The 19,539-nt window shown below is 32.4% G+C and overlaps 2 protein-coding genes across 5 annotated transcripts; one reads left to right on the top strand and one right to left on the bottom strand.

Moving 5' to 3' along the window:
• The first annotated feature begins 1,827 nt into the window (after nucleotides 1-1,827).
• LOC127242638 (probable methylenetetrahydrofolate reductase) lies at nucleotides 1,828-7,785 on the top strand. Of its 2 annotated transcripts, XM_051262256.1 has the most exons (12): nucleotides 1,828-1,992; nucleotides 2,120-2,531; nucleotides 2,675-2,735; nucleotides 3,037-3,116; nucleotides 3,223-3,396; nucleotides 4,547-4,720; nucleotides 4,810-4,910; nucleotides 4,988-5,099; nucleotides 5,723-5,803; nucleotides 5,887-6,064; nucleotides 7,072-7,406; nucleotides 7,484-7,785. In XM_051262256.1, the coding sequence occupies exons 2-12, from the start codon at nucleotides 2,124-2,126 to the stop codon at nucleotides 7,565-7,567; spliced, it is 1,788 nt and encodes a 595-aa protein (XP_051118213.1). In that variant the 5' UTR covers nucleotides 1,828-1,992; nucleotides 2,120-2,123; the 3' UTR covers nucleotides 7,568-7,785. The 2 variants fall into 2 exon arrangements, with proteins under 2 accessions (XP_051118213.1, XP_051118212.1); XM_051262255.1 differs by having other exon boundaries at nucleotides 1,828-2,531.
• Nucleotides 7,786-8,248: 463 nt separating this feature from the next.
• LOC127242640 (methionine aminopeptidase 2A-like) lies at nucleotides 8,249-15,188 on the bottom strand. 3 transcript variants are annotated; one of them, XM_051262261.1, is made up of 12 exons: nucleotides 15,050-15,188; nucleotides 14,667-14,842; nucleotides 13,769-13,802; nucleotides 13,548-13,655; nucleotides 12,659-12,758; nucleotides 12,084-12,229; nucleotides 11,902-11,993; nucleotides 11,176-11,270; nucleotides 11,004-11,100; nucleotides 9,693-9,836; nucleotides 9,393-9,610; nucleotides 8,249-8,714 (listed from the first exon to the last, which is right to left on the bottom strand). In XM_051262261.1, the coding sequence occupies exons 2-12, from the start codon at nucleotides 14,824-14,826 to the stop codon at nucleotides 8,604-8,606; spliced, it is 1,305 nt and encodes a 434-aa protein (XP_051118218.1). In that variant the 5' UTR covers nucleotides 14,827-14,842; nucleotides 15,050-15,188; the 3' UTR covers nucleotides 8,249-8,603. The 3 variants fall into 3 exon arrangements, with proteins under 3 accessions (XP_051118218.1, XP_051118216.1, XP_051118217.1); XM_051262259.1 differs by having other exon boundaries at nucleotides 8,250-8,714; nucleotides 13,769-13,808; XM_051262260.1 differs by having other exon boundaries at nucleotides 8,250-8,714; nucleotides 13,769-13,808; nucleotides 14,667-14,837.
• Between the last annotated feature and the right edge of the window lie 4,351 nt (nucleotides 15,189-19,539).

Raw genomic sequence — 19,539 nt, 5'->3', positions numbered from 1 at the left:
GTTTAATTAAAATTTTAAAAAGTAAAATTTAAAAATTTAAAATAAGATTAAAATGTGTAATTATTTTCCAAAAAAGGAGAGTGATATGGTATGTGGAACGGACAGATACGACAACGTGGACATGGTATATGGGGAGGGAAGAGTAACACAGTATAAAAAAGTGTCATGTTGCTTAAGTTCTTTAGTGATATATTTTCTTGGTAGGAGAAGGCTATTAATGCCGACCTTGATTTTTAACATAAGACTAAGAAGTTAGACATTGATGAGAAATTTTGCTGAAGATAAAATAAATTAGAAACCATTATATACAAACGATCAATATCGTTCCTATGTAAAAGAGTTGTTTGATTCCATAACATATAATCAGGCCGTCTCGGACTTTCTTTAGGCCCTGAGCAAAAATAAATTATATGCCCTACAAATATATAATTAAAAAATATTTTTAATAATATTACTGATTGACGTTAGACAAGAGGTTGAACGTAACCGTCTGGACAATATCAATTGAGAAAATAAGATGAAAGACGGTCTGTCTAAAAGTTCGAAAAGTAAAAACTGAAGGAGGGTTAAAGATATAAGAGAAAAAATGAGGCAAGTTTGATCGAGTTGCTGGAGACAATGCGATAAGATGTAAGGTAAAGAAGTGTAGACAAAAAAAATAAAATATATATATGATTAGAAATTAAAATTTAATTTTATAATTAAATATGATAATTATGAAGAAAAAAATATAAATTAAAAGTTAGAATTTAATTTTAAAATTTAATAATAATAATAATAATAATAATATATAATATTTAAAATATAATCCTCTATTAATTAGGACCTGAGCAACTCATCATGCTCCTGCTATGAGCCGCCCCGGCATATAATACATGACAAATGGTAAATATAGTAAAAATAAAAATGCGTCAAATGTTATGAAATAACGAAAAATATGTAACAGTTAAAAGATTATACTCTCTATGTTCTAATACAGTAATCTTATTTACCATTTTTGTCCGTCCCAAAACAATAATCTCATTTCTATAAATACTCGTGTTACCGTAAAATTATCTCTACTTTTTCATTATTATTACACAAATACAACTACTTTCTATACTAATACACTTGGCATAAAAATCTTTTTTTACTCATATTTTTTACAAACTATTAATATAATATCAATATTCATTAAATCTCAGTGCCCAACTCAAATAAAACCAAAGTTTTGGGAGGGATGGAGTAAATATTTTACTTCTGAGAATTTTAGGTGTGTTTGTTTTGGGTTTGGATTTTGAGTTGGGAATTGAATAGTAAAAATGTTGAATTTAAATAGTTGTACGATGTGATATAAATAGGTATTGACGTGATGTTTTGAATATAAAATTAATTTTTAGTATAATATAAAAAATAAAAAATAGATGTTTGATCTGATATTTTTGGGAAAAAAAATAGAACGAACAGTAAAAATTTAATCCAATCCCCCAAACAAACACACCCTAAATGTGAAAATGACAATTTTATTTTACTACGAACAAAATGACGATATTTTTATAAGCTGGATAAAAGTATTTAATTTAATGATTAATAAAAATATTATAAAAAAACTCTAAACAAACACAGCCTTATACATCACCAACCGCTACATATCAATGATTTGTCTCCTAAATCGAAGGAGGTCATTTTGGTAATTTTGATCGATATAGGTTGGTTGGTAATCTGACTTCTGTGCGTCCTCGATTGGTGGTGCGGGGATCGCCTTGTAAATTGACAATTATACCCTGGTAGTTTTACCGCACTTACCTACCTCGCCATCGTTATCACAATCAATCTTCTTCCTCATTGTGTGGGGGAAATGACGCAGATCGTGAGGGTAATTTCTGCTCTCTGAAGTTTTACAGTTCGAGATTCTATAAATCGAGTGATGTTTGGAGGTTCTGCATTCTGTTAATCGTGCAAGTCTGTGGCGGAGGTGGGGGAATTGCTGCGGATCTGATCGGAGGTCGGCTGGTGAGGGTTACTATTTTGTCGGCAGCGGCATTACATTTGGCGCGGTGGTTTTTGGTTTTTTGAGTTTGTGTAGAATTGTGCGGTTGGATTGAATATTTTTGGTTTGGTTTGGATTGGTTTTGCGAAGCACGATGAAGGTGATTGACAAGATCCGGGAGGCGACGGCTGCCAATGGCAAGGATGTGATGTTTTCGTTCGAGTTCTTCCCGCCGAAGACGGAGGACGGCGTCGACAACCTGTTCGACAGGATGGAGCGGATGGTGGCGCACAACCCTGCCTTCTGCGATATCACGTGGGGCGCGGGCGGATCTACGGCGGATCTAACGCTGGAGATCGCTAATCGAATGCAGAACATGGTGTGCGTCGAGACTATGATGCATCTTACCTGCACCAACATGCCTGTCGAGAAGATCGACCACGCACTCACCACCATTAAGTCCAATGGCATTCAGAACGTCCTCGCCCTGCGAGGAGATCCCCCTCATGGGCAGGACAAGTTCGTCCAGGTCGAGGGAGGATTTGGTTGCGCACTCGATCTTGTAAGTGTGGATATGAAACTACGAGTGCATATACAAGTTTGAATTTAATGAATTAATGGTGTCTTTTTTCATTCTGATTTATGATTATTGCATGTCCTGCGGCTGAGCGATGGCTCATTTTGTACCTTTCTATTTGTTTGCAGGTTGAGCATATCCGTGCCAATTATGGTGACTACTTTGGGATTACTGTTGCTGGCTATCCAGGTACTGGTCTTTTTTCATATTTTGGCTTAAAATACGTTTGAATATTGTTGATCCTCAAAAATGTTCACTAATGCAACATCTATATTGTATATACCTGTGGATTTCTGTTTAGAAGTAGTTGATTGTCATGATGGATTTGAATTTTGCAAACTGATAAGCTCATCTCTATTTCATTTTAAACTGTGATATAATTATGTGATGTTTATTCTGCTGATGATAATGATGAACTTGTTTGTGCTGTGTAATTTTAATTGAGTTAATGTTATTTAATCTTACTCTATCTTTTTACCATTTATTCAAGAGGGACATCCTGATGTTATTGAGAATGGAGTGGCACCGCCAGAGGCATATGCAAAAGACCTTGCTTATTTAAAGAAGAAGGTCATTCTTGAAATTTAATGTGGCAATATTTTACTGTAATGAATTTGAGATATTTGACTACTGTAGTTTTTCTGCAAGCTATATCAACCTGGTGCTATTTTTGCAGGTTGATGCTGGAGGCGAGGTCATTGTAACCCAGCTTTTCTATGATACTGATATCTTCCTCAAATTTGTACACGATTGCCGTCAAATTGGAATAACCTGCCCAATCGTTCCTGGAATTATGCCCATTAATAATTACAAGGGCTTCATTCGCATGACTGGCTTCTGCAAAACTAAGGTGTGACACAATGCCTTGCCATTCTCATTTGATTCGTAACTATTAGCTATGAACTCGGGGTAGTTGCCAATTTCATATATTGTTGCACACAATCTACCTGTGCTTGCAATGTCTTCTGATGACATTACTCTGACAGCCCAAAGTTCCTCTTATTGTTTGCCCATTCTTTCTCCCCACTAGATCTCACCAACAACTAACATCCCAGATATAATATAATCCAAAATAATTTTTTTTTTTTTGTCTTACATAAGCATAGAAAACTTAAAATTCATTAACTACTCAATTTATGAATTTAGATTCAGAACAATTTTTACCTCATTAAATTTGATACAAAATTTTACTAGTATTCACATTCACCACTCAACACCCTGTAACCTAACTATACTCGTATATCCTAATGCATATCCACTCAGTGTATAATATTTTTACAAATAAAAAACAAAATGCCCAGCTAAAAAAGTTGTGCTAGGCAGATGCTTATGTGATAACGCATGGATGTTTCTTTAAGCTTCAGTCCTTGCCACAGTAACTACAAATGTGAGTTCCCAAAGGGGTTTTCTCCAAAGAATGTGAACAAGCCATCCAAGTTTCTATTACTACAATATTTCTCAGTTATTCTTTAGTAAGCTTGCCGATTGAACAGCTAAGATAATGCATAGAAAGTTTCATCTGATATACTTTCTGATTTGTAATTGAATCAAGATAGAAATGGAATGGTTATGTGTGATATTTAATTAGCCTTGCCTCATCCGTGAAACATAAAACTTTTTATGATAAATTTATAAGCCACGTGATTGTATCTTATTGAAGGTTACAATCACCTGTCAATTTTCTTTTGAGATGCCTCTTAAGTCCTAAGATAATTGGCAACTAATGTTGTTGATATATAATGTTTATCTTAAGAAACAACTTCTATTCATACTAGCTTAGCAGAGGAGTTGAAATTGAACTGATTGGATGACCCTTGTATATTTTGTCAAAATTCTTTTCTTCCATGTCTCTCATGTTAGTTGAACAACTTTTACTGTTATTATATGTCTGTATATGTCATGCTGATTTTGTTATCATTATGGTACACTTATTGCTAGTAATAACAGCTCACCTCTAGTTATTACTACTTTCGTGATCTGGTTTTAATGTTTTACTGTAGATCCCACCAGAAATCATGGCTGCCTTGGAGCCTATTAAGGATAATGAAGAAGCTGTCAGGGCCTATGGAATTCACCTAGGAACGGAAATGTGCAAAAAAATTATGGCCAGTGGGATCCGGACAATTCATCTCTATACATTGAACATGGAAAAATCTGCATTGGGTATATTAACGGTTGGTTTTCTTAGCCTGTGTGAAGCCTTTTAGCTACAAAATTTATATGCAATTGAGGGAATGAGGCTAATCTACACTTCGACATGCAGAGTCTTGGATTGATTCAGGAATCCAAAATTTCTAGGTCTTTGCCATGGAGACGCCCAGCAAATGTTAACCGGGTGCAAGAAAATGTTCGTCCAATATTTTGGTACGTAAACTTATTTGTGGACCCGGAAGATCTTTGGCCTAATTTCTGATTTGAAACCGTTTTGAAAACTATTTTAGGGCTAATCGTCCTAAGAGCTATATTTCACGGACTATTGGTTGGGATCAATATCCACATGGTCGATGGGGAGATTCCCGCAATGCAAGTTATGGTGCACTCACTGATTATCAGGCAAGTGGTTTTTGACAAACCTGAGTGTTTTGTTGACTGTGTTGCAATCAATCTCTTCTGTCTTCTGTTTCATTTCTTTAATTAGACATTCTTGCATACCTGCTTTAAGGCGCAACTGATATACAGTGGTTTTCTTATTTTCCATCTCTGGATAAACCATCTTCATCTTTTAGTTCTATATAAAACTATTTATATTTGGTGCCAATGAATGGTCTTTTGGTAGGAATATTGGTGTGGATACAGTAAAAACATTAATTGAGGAGTTTAGAGCTTTTACATTCGAGACTAAGGTCTTCTAAAATTTGAAGGTTTTCCTTTAGCCTTGTATTGATTTGGAGCTTTACATATACCCTGAATTACCGTATACTACTCTTCTGCATAATTGCAGATTTAGTCTTATCAAATGCTTCATATTTTCTCATCCAACTTTTATGTGGGATTCTCTCAATTATCGAAAGTGATATTTCTTTGACGGTATGGATCTTAAAATAACACATAACTATGGAATATGAAGGGAACCATTTCAGTGTTGCTTCTTGTATAGAAATAATCTCTGTATTTTGTTCCACCTGAAACGATATTTCTCCTTTCAATGAGATAAACCTTTCAATTTCTTTCATCAGTTCATGCGGCCCCGCGCCCGTGACAAGAAACTTGCCGAGGAATGGGGTGTTCCCTTGAAAAATGTTGAGGATATATATGAGGTATAATTCTTCAATAAAGTGTATTTTGAGTTCAATACTTAAGTGAATGGACATGTAAATTTTATGTGTTTCGAATGCATCAGAAATTTATGAAGTTCTGTCACGGGGAACTTAGAAGCAATCCGTGGTCCGAGCTAGATGGGCTGCAGCCAGAGACCAAAATTATTAACGAGCAACTTGGCAATATTAACATGAAAGGTTTTCTCACGATAAACAGCCAGCCAGCTGTTAATGGTGCACTATCTGACTCCCCGACTGTTGGTAAGAGAATCTGTTTAGTTTTGTTGTGTTTGGTTGCTTTTGTGATTTCCTGAACTGTCTACTTTTTTTGGATGTTATTTTTGGGGTAAAATAGTGCATTTTTGTGATGCGGGGTGGTGAATGCTGAATACTATTGCATGTTGTTTGATTTGCTTAGTTTTGCATAATACTATTTGTCTCTACTACTAATGGTGTCGAGGTTGTTTAGTTGTGCTTTGAGTTATTTTGAAAATAGTAAAATTTGAACTGAAATAATTATTTGACGTAAATTTTTGGGGGAAAATGAGATTTAAACACACCCCTAACAATTTCACTTTTAATTTTTAGGATTAGTTTATTCCAACTATTTTATTGGATTGGATAATCATTTAGAATATTAATTCCAGGTTTAAATAAAATATTTAGGGACTTAAATACATTAATGTGAACATGCGACTATGATGGATAAAGGAGTCTATTAATCTGAATCACAATAGTAAACACACCTTGGGGATTGGATAATAATGTAGAAATGTATAAGGGGGAGTTTGCTTTTAGGATATAAAACCTTGTAAGGTCGAGCAACTTTGAATATGAGTTTTCCGTTATGCCTACATAAATCAGAACTTTGCATGACACTATGTGGTGAGACGTGCGTTTGTTTGCAATTTCGTACTTACAACATAAACAATAGCAATTGTTTGGTGAGACTTTTTGGGTGTGTTTGTTTGTGCGTTTTAATGTTTGGGTTTGGATTTTTGAATAGTAAAAAATTGAATTTGAATAGTTGCTTGATGTGATATAAATAGAAGATGATATGATGTTTTGAATGTAAAATAAAATTTGTAATATAATATAAAAAAAGAAAAATAATTGTTTGATGCAAGACATTTTTGGACGGAAAAAAGTATTTGAATAGTAAAAAGTTGTGGTAAAACTCACAAAAGAACACAACCTTATTTTTACGCAATTTTGTGGTGTGTTGGTAACCATGTCTAATGGGATTCGACTCTGTATTGGATATGCAGGATGGGGCGGGCCGGGTGGATACGTCTACCAGAAGGCATACTTGGAATTCTTCTGCCCTCTGGAAAAGCTGAATTTGCTGATCGAGAAATGCAAACTCTACCCGATGCTGACCTACATGGCCGTGAATATCGGAGGAACTTTGATATCTAATGTCGAGAATACAGGCATCAATGCCGTGACATGGGGTGTGTTCCCTGCACAGGAGATAATCCAGCCTACGATTGTCGATCCTGCAAGCTTTGTTGTGTGGAAGGATGAAGCATTCGAGATATGGACAAGGGGCTGGGCAAAACTTTACCCCGAAGACGATCCATCGAGGAAATTGCTCGAGGGGGTTAGAATGAATACACATATATATATATATGTATATATAAGATGCGGAAATGATAATAATGTGTGTATGGTGTGCAGGTGAAGGGCAGCTATTACTTGGTGAGCTTGGTGGACAATGACTACATTCATGGAGACCTGTTTGCTGTTTTTCAAGACATCTGAAAAAAAGGTTCGATCGAAGCCATTTATTTAATATCTCTGGTTTTCATTCTCTACTACCTGAGCTGAGGTTTCATTATGTTTTTTAATTACTTAATTATTGGCATGATGATTTTCTCATTCTCTTCTTTTAATTGTAAGGTTTAATAACTTGGGATTTTTGAGAATTCTGATTCCCTGAATCGCCATATATCTAATTATTCATTCTGTGTTTCTACAAATTCCCTCAACTTGTGTCTTCATTTCTTTTTTTGCATGTTATAATTATGAATATCTATAATCGATGGCTTCATATTTTTGTGGGTTTAAATAGTTAAAAGTTTTGAATTTTAAATAATAAAATTTTGAATTTGAATAATGATTTAATCCACAATATAAATTTTAGTAAAATTTATTTTCAATTTAATATAAAAAAAATAAATATTTAATTTGATTTTTTTTTTAAAAAAAAAAAATACTGAATAGTAAAATATAGATTCAAAATTTACAAATAAATAGAGGTAATAAATAGAATATTTAAATAAAAATCCGGTATATTATGTTGTAAACACATGTAATATGGCGTGAATATTTACTTGCATAATTTGAGGGGAATAAAAACAGAAGGCATTCCGTACTGTTTAGAATGTGCATAAATAAAGAAATTCATGCTTTTCCACTTGAAAATAACTCTTAGATATTTAATTTAAATATTGACAAGTGGCCAATGTCACAAAATATGCCCTCCCAATTTAAAGTGATTACATGTTTTTTTAAGAAAAAACTAGTTCTTATAAAAATATTGCATCAAAGGAGTATGCAAATACAAAATAAACACAGCTTGGGATCTTAGTTTGATATATGAATGGATTTTCAAAGAGTTTCAATAGAGAAGGAACAGACAGACCATTACAACAACAGAACAACACAGATCATACAAAAAACATAAAGCACTTGAGAAGGTAGCTGTAGAAACTTACCTTGGTTGGGTTTCTTAGAATATCATCACCGTACCTCTCTCGTATTCGAATTCTGCAATCTTCAACCACCATTTGTTTCATCAGTAGTCATCTCCTCTAGACACCACTTCTTTGCACGTCGGGCGAAGTAATATTGTATGCTCGAATTGAGATACATAGCTGCCCTTAATGTCGCAAACCGGAGGACACGGCTGCTCAATCCGACAAAAATACATAAGATCAAAACTCAATTTAGCAGGAATTTAAAGTAATTGCACTGTAGCATTGCATGAATCATATGTTTGTTTATAGAGCTATTGGCTGTATGTAACATTAGGCAAACACCATTCATAAACCCAAAAATGCACACACATGTGAGTGTGTGAATGTATATAGTGTACCCATAGTTATCAATAGCTCGCTAATAGCGGTGCAAAATGATTTTTAAATTGAATAATATATTATATCATAATCTTAATTATATTATAGGTACTTCTAACTCTAAAAAGGAAAAATAAAATAAAATTGTGCTATTTGATTAACATACAATGAAAAAAAAAAATTCATACAAGAGTAGCAATAAAAAAATAGGGAAGAAAATTAGATACAGATTAACTTTGATTATCTATCTATCAAAGTAGTAGTAATTTAATTGTTTTTACTTATATAACTATCTAAGAATCATATAATTTTTGCAATTTTACCAACTTGAACAATACTTATAAAATTAATCTATAAATTTTTCTCATGATTTTTACTATAAATTTGCAAGTATAATAATTTTTATGTATTTTTAAAATTTTAAATACCGGTCACCCTGTTGCTATTCCAATATAGCATTTTTGAGGTTAACTACTATGTAATGCTACCCGAGACAACTATAGGCGTACCTGAACAATCCCAGTGTCACATAAGTTCTTTAGTGCCATCAAATACTTAGTTTCCCCAAGGCGGTCGAGATAGCGTTTGCAGAATGCCAACGTAGAAAAGTTCTTGTCGATTGTCGCCAACAGCTGTTTTGCTCTCGGCAGCCTTAGTCGAATATGTCCAACATCCGAATTCTTCATGTAATGGCTGCATTCTAGATCTTCTCTGACATACCCTTTCCCTGCGTAGCGTGCAACGAACATTGTCTATCTTATGATAAACTAAAAGATCTCTAACCAACAGAAAATAAGAAAGAGCAAAACCTGTGGATCCAAATGTCTCTATGGCATACACCTCTCCCTCTTCCATTTTTGTTTGCTCTCCTCCCTTCACTGTCGGAACAGATTTCTCTCCATGGATTTGATAGCTTCCGATACTATGCCCGTTCAAATTTCTGATACTTTTTACTGTTGAACAATCAATCATCAAGATTACTACTTGAGTGTGACATGTTCGAAAATAACAGATTAAAATAATTTTTCATCGCTTAAAAAATTGTTAGCAAATTTTTAGCCCCTGCAAGAGGTACAAGTAAGATTCCCTACAATATTTATCCAAGTCGATTATTAGTCTAAATCTTTAAAATATATATATATATATATATATGTTGATGATGTTATTTACCGTTGTGCTGTTAGTACTGTGTTAACCTATAAAATTCAACACAGTAACCACAACCCGTCCCGCTAGAAAACATTAGAATTTTGTAGGCCCTGAAACTCGTCCCGTTAGAAAATATTAGGACTCAAGAGCCGCAACATGGCTCCAAGACCGTCCCGCCCCAAACCCGTCAGGTTCGGGGCCAACCCGACAAACAATTTTTTTTCAAAGAAAAGAATAAAATATAATTTTTTTAAAAAATAAAAGGGTGTGTTTGTTTGGGGATTGGATTTCAAATCCAATATTCATCCCATTAAAAATATCAAATCAAACACTTATTTTTCATTTTTTATATTATACTAAAAATCAATTTTACATTGCTATCATACAACTATTCAAATTCAAAATTTTTACTATTCAAATTCCAACTCAAAATCCAAACCCCCAAACAAACACACCCTTAATACTAAAAAAAGAATATGCGTCAAAGTTCTAAAAATAAGAACAATCAAATATTAACAATAGTTCACAATAATGGTTATCAACAGTAGTCTAGATTATAAAGAGAATGGTAGGAGAAACAAATGCGAAAACAAATTTAATTTAGAACTAAGATTTTATTTTATATTATTATTTTTTTTAAAAAAAATAAATAATATATTTTATATTGTAAAAAATATAAATAAATTATAATAATTATTAAAATATTTGGGTCCGGGTCCGGATCCGGGGATGACGGACTTTTAGTAAAATCCGTAACCCGCCTTGAATCTGACTGAGTCTAAAACTCAAAGTTCACAACCTGACCCGAAACAAATTTTTTTAGACCCGAATCTGCTCCATTAAGATCGGGTCTGGGTGGATTAGGGGCTAACCCGTCCCATTTGACATCCCTAAACTCAAATACTAATCCGAAAATCAGACTACACCAAAATACCCATAAATGCATACAAATTGTCCAAGTAAGAACATACCTTGGAACACCTTCCCATTGATTTCAACTTCATACGACTCCATGACTTCTTGTATTGCAGCCCCAACGTCGCACAGACGTACATCGATTCCAGCCTCCTGTTTTTAGAGAATTATAACTTGTATTCTCGCATGCTATGATTAATCAACAAAAACCATCATTCATCCTCTAACCTTAACTCCAGTATTGGTAGCTTCACGAGATGCCTCTAACAGTGGATCAAACATGGGGTTGAATGCCACTGTAAATGCACTGTCCACAATGTGCCCTGATATAACAAAGTAACCACTGCTTATCTATAAACCTAAATCGTGTTAAATTTTAAAATAGAGTTGTTAGTTCCACAAAAAAAAAGGCATTCATCAAACTCAATTAGAGGTGGAAATAGGTTGTGCCAGGTTTGGCTAAATAAGCTAGAGTTTAGTAGGGGCTCGGGGTGAAACAAAAATTAAGGACCATTCGAAAGTAAAGATCAAATAAGTCTTATATATATAAATTATATAAAATGAGTCCTCTTTGTATTAAATAAAGAATTATATATATATATATATACATACACACATTATAAACGGGGCAGCCTACAAAACTTTTGCAATTGCAAAAAAAACCTTTTCAATAAATCTGAAACAAACTTTTTCAATAAATAGGTCAGATTTAGAAGCCATCCTACCACTTTCCACCGTAATCTCAATGATGCATGAAAATGAGTTACAAACACTGTAACTTTGTTTACACAACAGATTTTAGAATTTTGGCGCTATTTCCTTTTAAGAAACATAATATATATATATATATATTTATAAGATATAGCATCACATATTAATTTTTACCATTTTCAAAATTTCAAAACTGCATAACTCTCTTATCTAAAAGAAAGCCTATATATACACATATATTACCATCAATGTGAGTTCCAAAGTCCAGTTTCATCACATCATCGTACTGAAGCACGGTTTTATCACCGGTATTAGGCGTCCAATGAGCAGCAACCCTCGGGAAAAAAAGAACATTGTCGAACACCTTAAACCTGGGTAGATAACTGCACTTTATGAGAGACAACAAAGTGGAACTCAATCCTTACCAATTCAATGAGCATCCTGTAGGAAATGCAATCCCCGCTTTTAAGCCATTTTCCGAAATGAGTCTCCGAACTGTATCCTCCAACGCTTCACACAGATCAATCATCAACATTCCTGGCTTCACTATTTGCCTAATATAGTTTCGAACCTATAAAGGATTGAACATTTTAGCATATGTGGAACATGCTACAATTTCTAATCTATCCTCACTTTGACCTCCATTTATCAAAATATCATTGTATATTGTACACTTTAAACCCACCAACTTTTCTATGTTACACAAATTCAAATGCCATATTAAATAACTTTATTCATTCAAAATTTTAGTATCCATATTTTAACAAATAATAACTAGTTTGACTACTTTTATTTACCTCATCACATTTTTATCTATTTTTTAAAATATTTTTTATAGTGCCTCAGTTTACATTTTACATACTCCACTTTAATAAAATTTTATTATTTTTTAGTTTTTGTATCCAAACAAATTTACATAATTTTTCCGGACGGGGAGTATTATTTTATCTTTTTCCTGGTTGAGTGCAGAAATAGTTGCATATGAAATGCATAAAGCTACCTGACGGTGGACTTCTGCTGCCAGCCGGAGTGAATTATAATTTGGTTGCTCCAATCGCTCTAAATTTCTTTTTTCTTCGGATGTTGTTCTCCACAAGTTACTGCATTGAAAATATATAACATATACCTTTTTCAGATTTCCCACAATACCAAGCAAGAAATAAACGAAAAATATTTTACAGTTAACTTACGATGCAATGTAGTCTCGTTATTCCATAAATAAAACATCACATTCAACCACTATTAAAACACAGAATACAAAGACAAGCTAATATCTTATCGTAAAAAATTACCTCACCAACTTGGCTGATAGGAACTCTTACCGCTAAGTAAGTCTAATATATTATTTACCATTTTACTTCAAAAAAGTAAGATGTAGTTTCTTTCTTTAAAAATAAGTGATCTTGAAGATGCTATCTTAATGCTTCAAGGAAAAGAAGATACAGTATTAAACTTAGAGCAGTTAAAATTAAGAGATGAAAATCGATAGGTTTGAAATGAGTTTGCCAAGTCCAGTAAAAAAACAATCTACAATTTTTATGACTGAGAGGCTACCTCAGCGTCGGACCTGTTAAAATTCGACTTGCTAACTCACAAGTCCTATCGATTTAGCTCATAGCCTACCCTTAGGGGGATCTAGGACCCGAGAAAGATACATTCCAATTCTAGAAATAAATAACTCCAACCGATCTAACTATCAGAGTTATCCACTCATTTCTTCATTGGAAACAACCAAGCAAATTGTTGGAATCTTAAATATGCCATCCCTGTTTAAAGATAAAAGTAAAGAAACTATGTGTCTTCTTTATATGGAACAGCAGTTAACTTTCCTTAAGTTCTATCAAAGCTATATGCAAGAAAAGAGTGCATAAAAATATTGATGGACATACTCATCCTTATATTGTTGAATTTCCCCCTCTGGAAACTCCCCTGATGCAGATAGGTCAGCTACCGGCATAGTTGGCGGATCGGTTTGCTGTGGTGGCCCCTTTTTCTTCCTGTAAATTAGACAAATATTAGCTACTTGGCATCACACACACGTATGTATATGTTTGTATAAGAAAAAGGAGAAATCAGAAATGAAGAGATATTTGAAAGGTTATAGCCTCACTTGCTTTTACTCTTTTTCTTTTTCTTCCTTGTTGCTGTTTCTGAGAAATTCAGATGTAGAAATTATAGATGTTGGAAAGAAACAGAGTCACTAGAAAGTTACTACTCGGAATAGTAGAAATCAAGACATTATAACTTTCGGATAACCTTACAAAGTCCGATAAAATATAAAAGTCACGGGCAAAAATACCAAACAATAAATCTACATCCACAAGAAAAAAACAGTTGAACAAGAAGAAGATCTTCACATTATGCCTCATCACCAAGAAAAACAAGTAAATTGGTTTAATTAAGAAAAATGACGAGAACTATATACTAGTTTGGATACAGTTGAATAATTGGATAGATTTTCTCTTTAGCACCAAATCAACAACGGAAAAACTTTGAATACACAACCAATTTTCATACACTGGAAATCCATTTGATTGTTCACTTCACTAAGTTCAAAGAGGAATGGTGATAAAAAATGGTCACTAGTTGAAGATAAACTCGGCATATCACACTGGAAGCTCGAATAACAAAATTTGAAGACAATAGCAGGTCCTGTGAACAAATCGAAACTAATGATACCTGTATATAAGGTAAGAAAATAATATGCCCTCGACTAGGCTTTTCTGGAGCCATACTAATCAGGTTTGAGAACAAACAAACATCAAAAACCTCATGCATGAACGAACTTAAAGGTTACAAAATGTAACCCAAACTTTGAACAGAAAAATCAATCAGATCTCCATACTACTTAAGATGACAAGCATGCTAGTCTCCATGAGAACTCCATTTTTAGCCTCATTGATTGTTTCTAAGATCGATCCTAACACCACTGCGCTTATCATAATCTCCTAGACTCAGTAATAAGTTCAAAAAATAAAAAAAAGAGCCAAACCAACCCTAAGTTTTACCTTGTGGCTCATCCAAATTCAAATTCAAACCAGAAACCTTCTCCTCAACAAAGAGCTGTTCGTCTTTTGCAATCTGGCTGATTGTTTGAATGCTTCCAATAGAGAGGTTCGGTATTCCCGCCTCCCGGCGGATTTCAGCTCCACTCTCTGCGGTCACCATTTCGATCAAAACTGTTCTACAAAAACAGAAAAAACAGCGCAATCAATATACTACATACGCTGTAAATTCTATCTTCAGTCAAAATGCACCATCAAAGCAGTAACATAACAACTGAGAAATTAGATTCCACTGATTCATATTCTGTCAGATACGAGCGGAAACAGCGATTGAGCTGCATTTACAGGAAAAACAGAAAACAGATCATTAGGTGTAACTTCTTAACCTCGTGAATCAGAACAGGTGAGGCGAGATTTCGATGTTCAGCAACTGAGTTGAACAGAATGTGGATTTTTGTGTGAGAAACTGAAAACTTCCTGTATTTCACATTTATACGTTCTGCAGGAGCAAAGTCAAAAAAAACTTCCTTGCGCACAAAGTAATAATAATAACAATAATGGTGATGACGACTATATATAATAATACTAATATATTCACTCAGCTAATGCCTTTTTTTATTTAACACATTTTTATTCCTTTGTTATTATTTATTTTTTATAAAATATCAAATAAAATATTAATTTTTTATTTTTACTTTTTAAAATTTTCAAATTAAAAAAAAATTTCAAAAAAATCATATCCAAACAAATCCTATACTTTTTGCTATTTATTTTTATACATTTAAATTTCAAAATTTTTATTCTTTCATTATGAGGTACATATGGATTTGAACCCACAATCACGGATCATAAGTCCAACCTTTACCCTTTGAATTAATATCTTGTGGTTTGGGTTGAGACTTATATTTATTATAGAGTTTGTTTATTTTTATTTTAAACTACAAATTTCTACTATTTAAACTTGTTATTTTTTTAAAAAAATTACAATTTTTTTTTATAAAATATTTTATCATATAATATTATTTTAATATCAAATTTTAACTCAATTTTTCTCGTACTTATAAAGAAAAAGCATACCCTAGATTAACTTGGTAAGTCATCTAGGCTCCATTAGGCAAGTTCGTTTCGGGCCTATGGAGTACTTGAAATAATAACCTAAAAGTGTGTTTGTTTGGGAATTTTTTCAAAAAATTTACTATTTATTTATTTATATTAATTAAAATTTAATTTTATATTTCAAATATTATATCAATATCTTTTTATATAGTATCGTACTATTATTTTTATTCAAAATTTTATTATTCAAATACGAAAAATTTCAAACAAACACATCCTAAATAAAATGCCCACGTTCAAAGGGGCAAGTTTGGAACTTCAGTGTAAACTTCTGATGCTGTCAGTCTGATTGCGTAGCAGATCAGCTCTTCAGTCCTATCAAAAAACCCATAAAGCTGCCGCCATTAATCCTTTCTTCACTTCCTCCCACGCGAAATTGATGCTACAGAGAAATGATCAGAAGCTTAATCGACAGCAACTCTTCGTCTCTTGAGTGCGTATTTCTACTTATTAAGAGCTGAAGGTCGTGTCAGGAGCTCTACACAAATTAAAAGACCACTCCTCAAAATGGTGATGACACGACGAGGTCGACAAGCCATGGCGGATAGATCTCCACGCGCGGTTCGTCGAGTCGGAAGGAACAGAGTTTTAGCGACGGTATCGGTGGATATTACAGATCCAGAAGTTGTGGATGATTCCAACGCGAATGAAGAAAATGTTGTAGCTGAAGATGGTGACGAGAATCCATCACATGCTTTGCGCGGTGCAGAACTCGTGACTTATCTGCGCTCGGAACTTCGACGCCTGCAGCGAAGACTGGCGGCGCATGAGAAAGGATTGGCTAAGGACATGAAAGCTCTCGGACGGATTTGTCGATTGCTCCCTGGGATTGTCGAGGAATCTGAATCTGCTAATGACAGTGAGGATTCCGTTTCCTCAATCACAGTCCTCTGATGTTTTGAAGGTTTGTTGTGTGTTTTGGTAAATGGGAATCATTGAAGATCAGTTTGAATGTTTTGCTTGTTTTGCTGGTAGGGTTAGGGTTGACATCTATCTAGTGTTGTGTTGATATTTTGAAGTTTGATGTCATTTTAGTGATGTTATCTAAGTAATGGTTGTTATGGATCTTGATGTTGTTAAAAATGAACTTGTTGCTAGGTTGTAGTATTGGTGGAGTTCTGTTTGGTATAATATCAACAACATATTTTAGTGAATTTTGCTATAACAAACTTAAGGTTTGTTTGTCTGGGGTTTGGATTTTGAGTTGAGATTTAAATAGTAAAAATTTTGAATTTGAATAATTGTATGACCGGATATAAATAGGTGTTACATGTAATGTTTTGAATGTAAAATTGATTTTTAGTATAATATAAAAAATAAAAAAAATGAGTTTAATTTGATATTGTTTGGGAAAAAAATTAAATGAACGGTGAAAATTCAATCCAATCCTTCTAACAAACACACCCAAAATTCTTTTTCTCTAAGGTGGACAGAGATAATCATATCAGAAATTCTTCATTTCAATCCTTCGTAAAAGTGAATATTTATAGCGATATATTTTTTTTCGTCCAGTTAGAAAGAATATATATTTTTATTTTGGAATGTCCAATTATAAAGTAATTATTTCATTAAATATTTTATTTTTTTCACAAATACCTCTGTTTTACAGCACATCATTATTTTTATACCAAAAAGTATGGGCAAAAATATTATTTTGCTACTTTTAACTACTTACTATAATTAAAATATTATTATTTTTTAATTTCTGTGCCAAAAATAATTGTACAAAAGTAATGATGTGATATAAAGTAAAAATATTTGTGAAAAAGAAAAAAGAGATTTAATGAAATGATTATTTTGTAATTGAATATTTCAAAATAGAAATACCTAATACTTTTTAGCCGGACGAATGGAGTATATTATTTTTAAATACTCCCTCTGTTAGTTTAATAATTTATTTATTTTTTTTAATTTTGATTCATCTCATAATAAAATATGTATTTTTTTAGTTTTTAGTGATTGTATTATCAATATAAAATTATAAATATTTTTTAATTATTACATAAATATTATTATTTTTATATTATATAATACTAATAAAATATTAATTTAGTTTTTTATTTTTATTTTTATTTTATTTTAATATAATATTAATATTTTTTAAATTTTATGAAAAAAATAAATTGATATTGTACAATATATGTGGTACGGAGAGAGAGAATATCTTTTAACAATTTTCAAGGGCGAAAAATAGGTGATGTTCATGTGAGCGAAGTGTTTCGAGCGAAGTGAATAGTGATATGAGCAGAAAGATTATGAGCTCCATAGACAGATATTCATGCGAATCTGCTTTGGGCTTTTTAAAAAAATGGCCTAAGTCAAATCGGATTTTAAAATTCTAGCCCTCAAACGAGTTTTGAAAACTACTATATTTATATTATGTAGTAGTTTTCAAAACTCCTAAATATATAATTTTAGAAGTTTTTGAAACTTCTAAATTATCAAATATAGTAGTTTTGAAAACTACTACAAATACTTTTATTAAAAAATAAGAATAAATATCATTTAAGCCCTAAACCTATTCTCCCTTCGTTCTCTTCTTCTGCGCGACGACACTGTGGGTTTTCTGCAATTTCTTTTGTCAATCTCTGCCATTGTCGTTGGTGTTGCTCTTATATGGTAATTGATTTTCAAAATTTTGTTCTCTTTCGTTCTATTTTGTTTTGATTGTTGGTTTGGAAAATATTGGTTGACGGATATTGTAATTTTTGTGTTTTGTTTGTTTTCATATAAATTTGTCTGAGTATCGCTTCTTTTTTTTTTTAAATCAGCACCTCCTATTGTATCTCTGATTTCCTATCGGATTGTTGAAAAAGTTTGAAAGTTGTTTCAATCCAGATTCATAAGGTATTATCTTATTATTTTTATTTATCTTTTACTTTTTACTATTTCTTATTGTATAATCATATAATTTTCAGAATTTTTATTTATCATATTTAAAATTTTTATGGTATATATATTTTTTCTAATTTTTGTAATATTGCATATTCTATTGCCATATTTATGTTTATAAATGAATTTTTTTCATGATTTATAATTAGTTTTTTGTAATTACTTTTTTATGATTTACAGATACTCAAGAGTGGTCATCTATTGGCATTTACTGGGCAGATATACAAAGGTTAGTGCATCAGTTGGTACAGGAATACTTAAGCCTTTGATTTCATTAGTTCTTGGTATGAATAGGATGTCTGTGAGAAACTTCTGTAGTTGATTGCTTATGAATGAGCATTATACAAGTGGGGGAAAACAGATTTCGAGTGTTATATTTGAATGTAGTTTGGAAGTGTTGTGTTTGAATATTACCATCCCAATATAGCAGAATATCAATATTGCTCTGGCCACTACTCGTCATCTGTTTCTGTAAAAAAATATATATTAAATAAATACTAATAAGATTAAAATTAATATATTATAAAAATAAGCCATCTATAAAAATATTAAAATAAGAAATAGACAAATACATTATGCATTTAAATAATATATCAATATAAACCTTACAAATAATACCAAAAAACACCTAAGATGTTATAAAATTACAAACAAAAACACAACAATCACTAAACAATAAATACCTGAAAATACAATGCAAAACAGAGAATATTGTCTACCAACAATATAAAACAAAATATAATATGAAAACTATAAAATAATTTAGTCAAACAAATAATACCTGAAAATGTCTCTCTTGAGCAAAAATTTTGCTTCTGGAATGAACAAGAACGAACTTAAGCTTTCTAAGAATGCAATGCAACAAAAT

The sequence above is a fragment of the Andrographis paniculata genome, unplaced genomic scaffold, assembly GCF_009805555.1.
Source record: "Andrographis paniculata isolate CXL003 unplaced genomic scaffold, ASM980555v1 Contig87END, whole genome shotgun sequence".
Taxonomy (NCBI): domain Eukaryota; kingdom Viridiplantae; phylum Streptophyta; class Magnoliopsida; order Lamiales; family Acanthaceae; genus Andrographis; species Andrographis paniculata.
Note: the sequence above shows the minus strand (reverse complement) of the source record. Positions and strands in the feature narration are given on the sequence as shown.

Bases quoted from the DNA above. Each gene is read 5' to 3' on its own strand.
- LOC127242640 (XM_051262259.1), bottom strand. From the start codon at position 14,826: ATGGTGACCGCAGAGAGTGGAGCTGAAATCCGCCGGGAGGCGGGAATA. The intron at 11,271-11,901 runs GTAATATATGTG...TTGTTATATCAG, and splicing joins CTTTGGAACTCACATTGATG to GGCACATTGTGGACAGTGCA. The intron at 11,101-11,175 runs GTTAGAGGATGA...CTCTAAAAACAG, and splicing joins CTACCAATACTGGAGTTAAG to GAGGCTGGAATCGATGTACG.
- LOC127242638 (XM_051262256.1), top strand. From the start codon at position 2,124: ATGAAGGTGATTGACAAGATCCGGGAGGCGACGGCTGCCAATGGCAAG. The intron at 4,721-4,809 runs GTTGGTTTTCTT...TTCGACATGCAG, and splicing joins CTGCATTGGGTATATTAACG to AGTCTTGGATTGATTCAGGA. The intron at 5,804-5,886 runs GTATAATTCTTC...CGAATGCATCAG, and splicing joins ATGTTGAGGATATATATGAG to AAATTTATGAAGTTCTGTCA.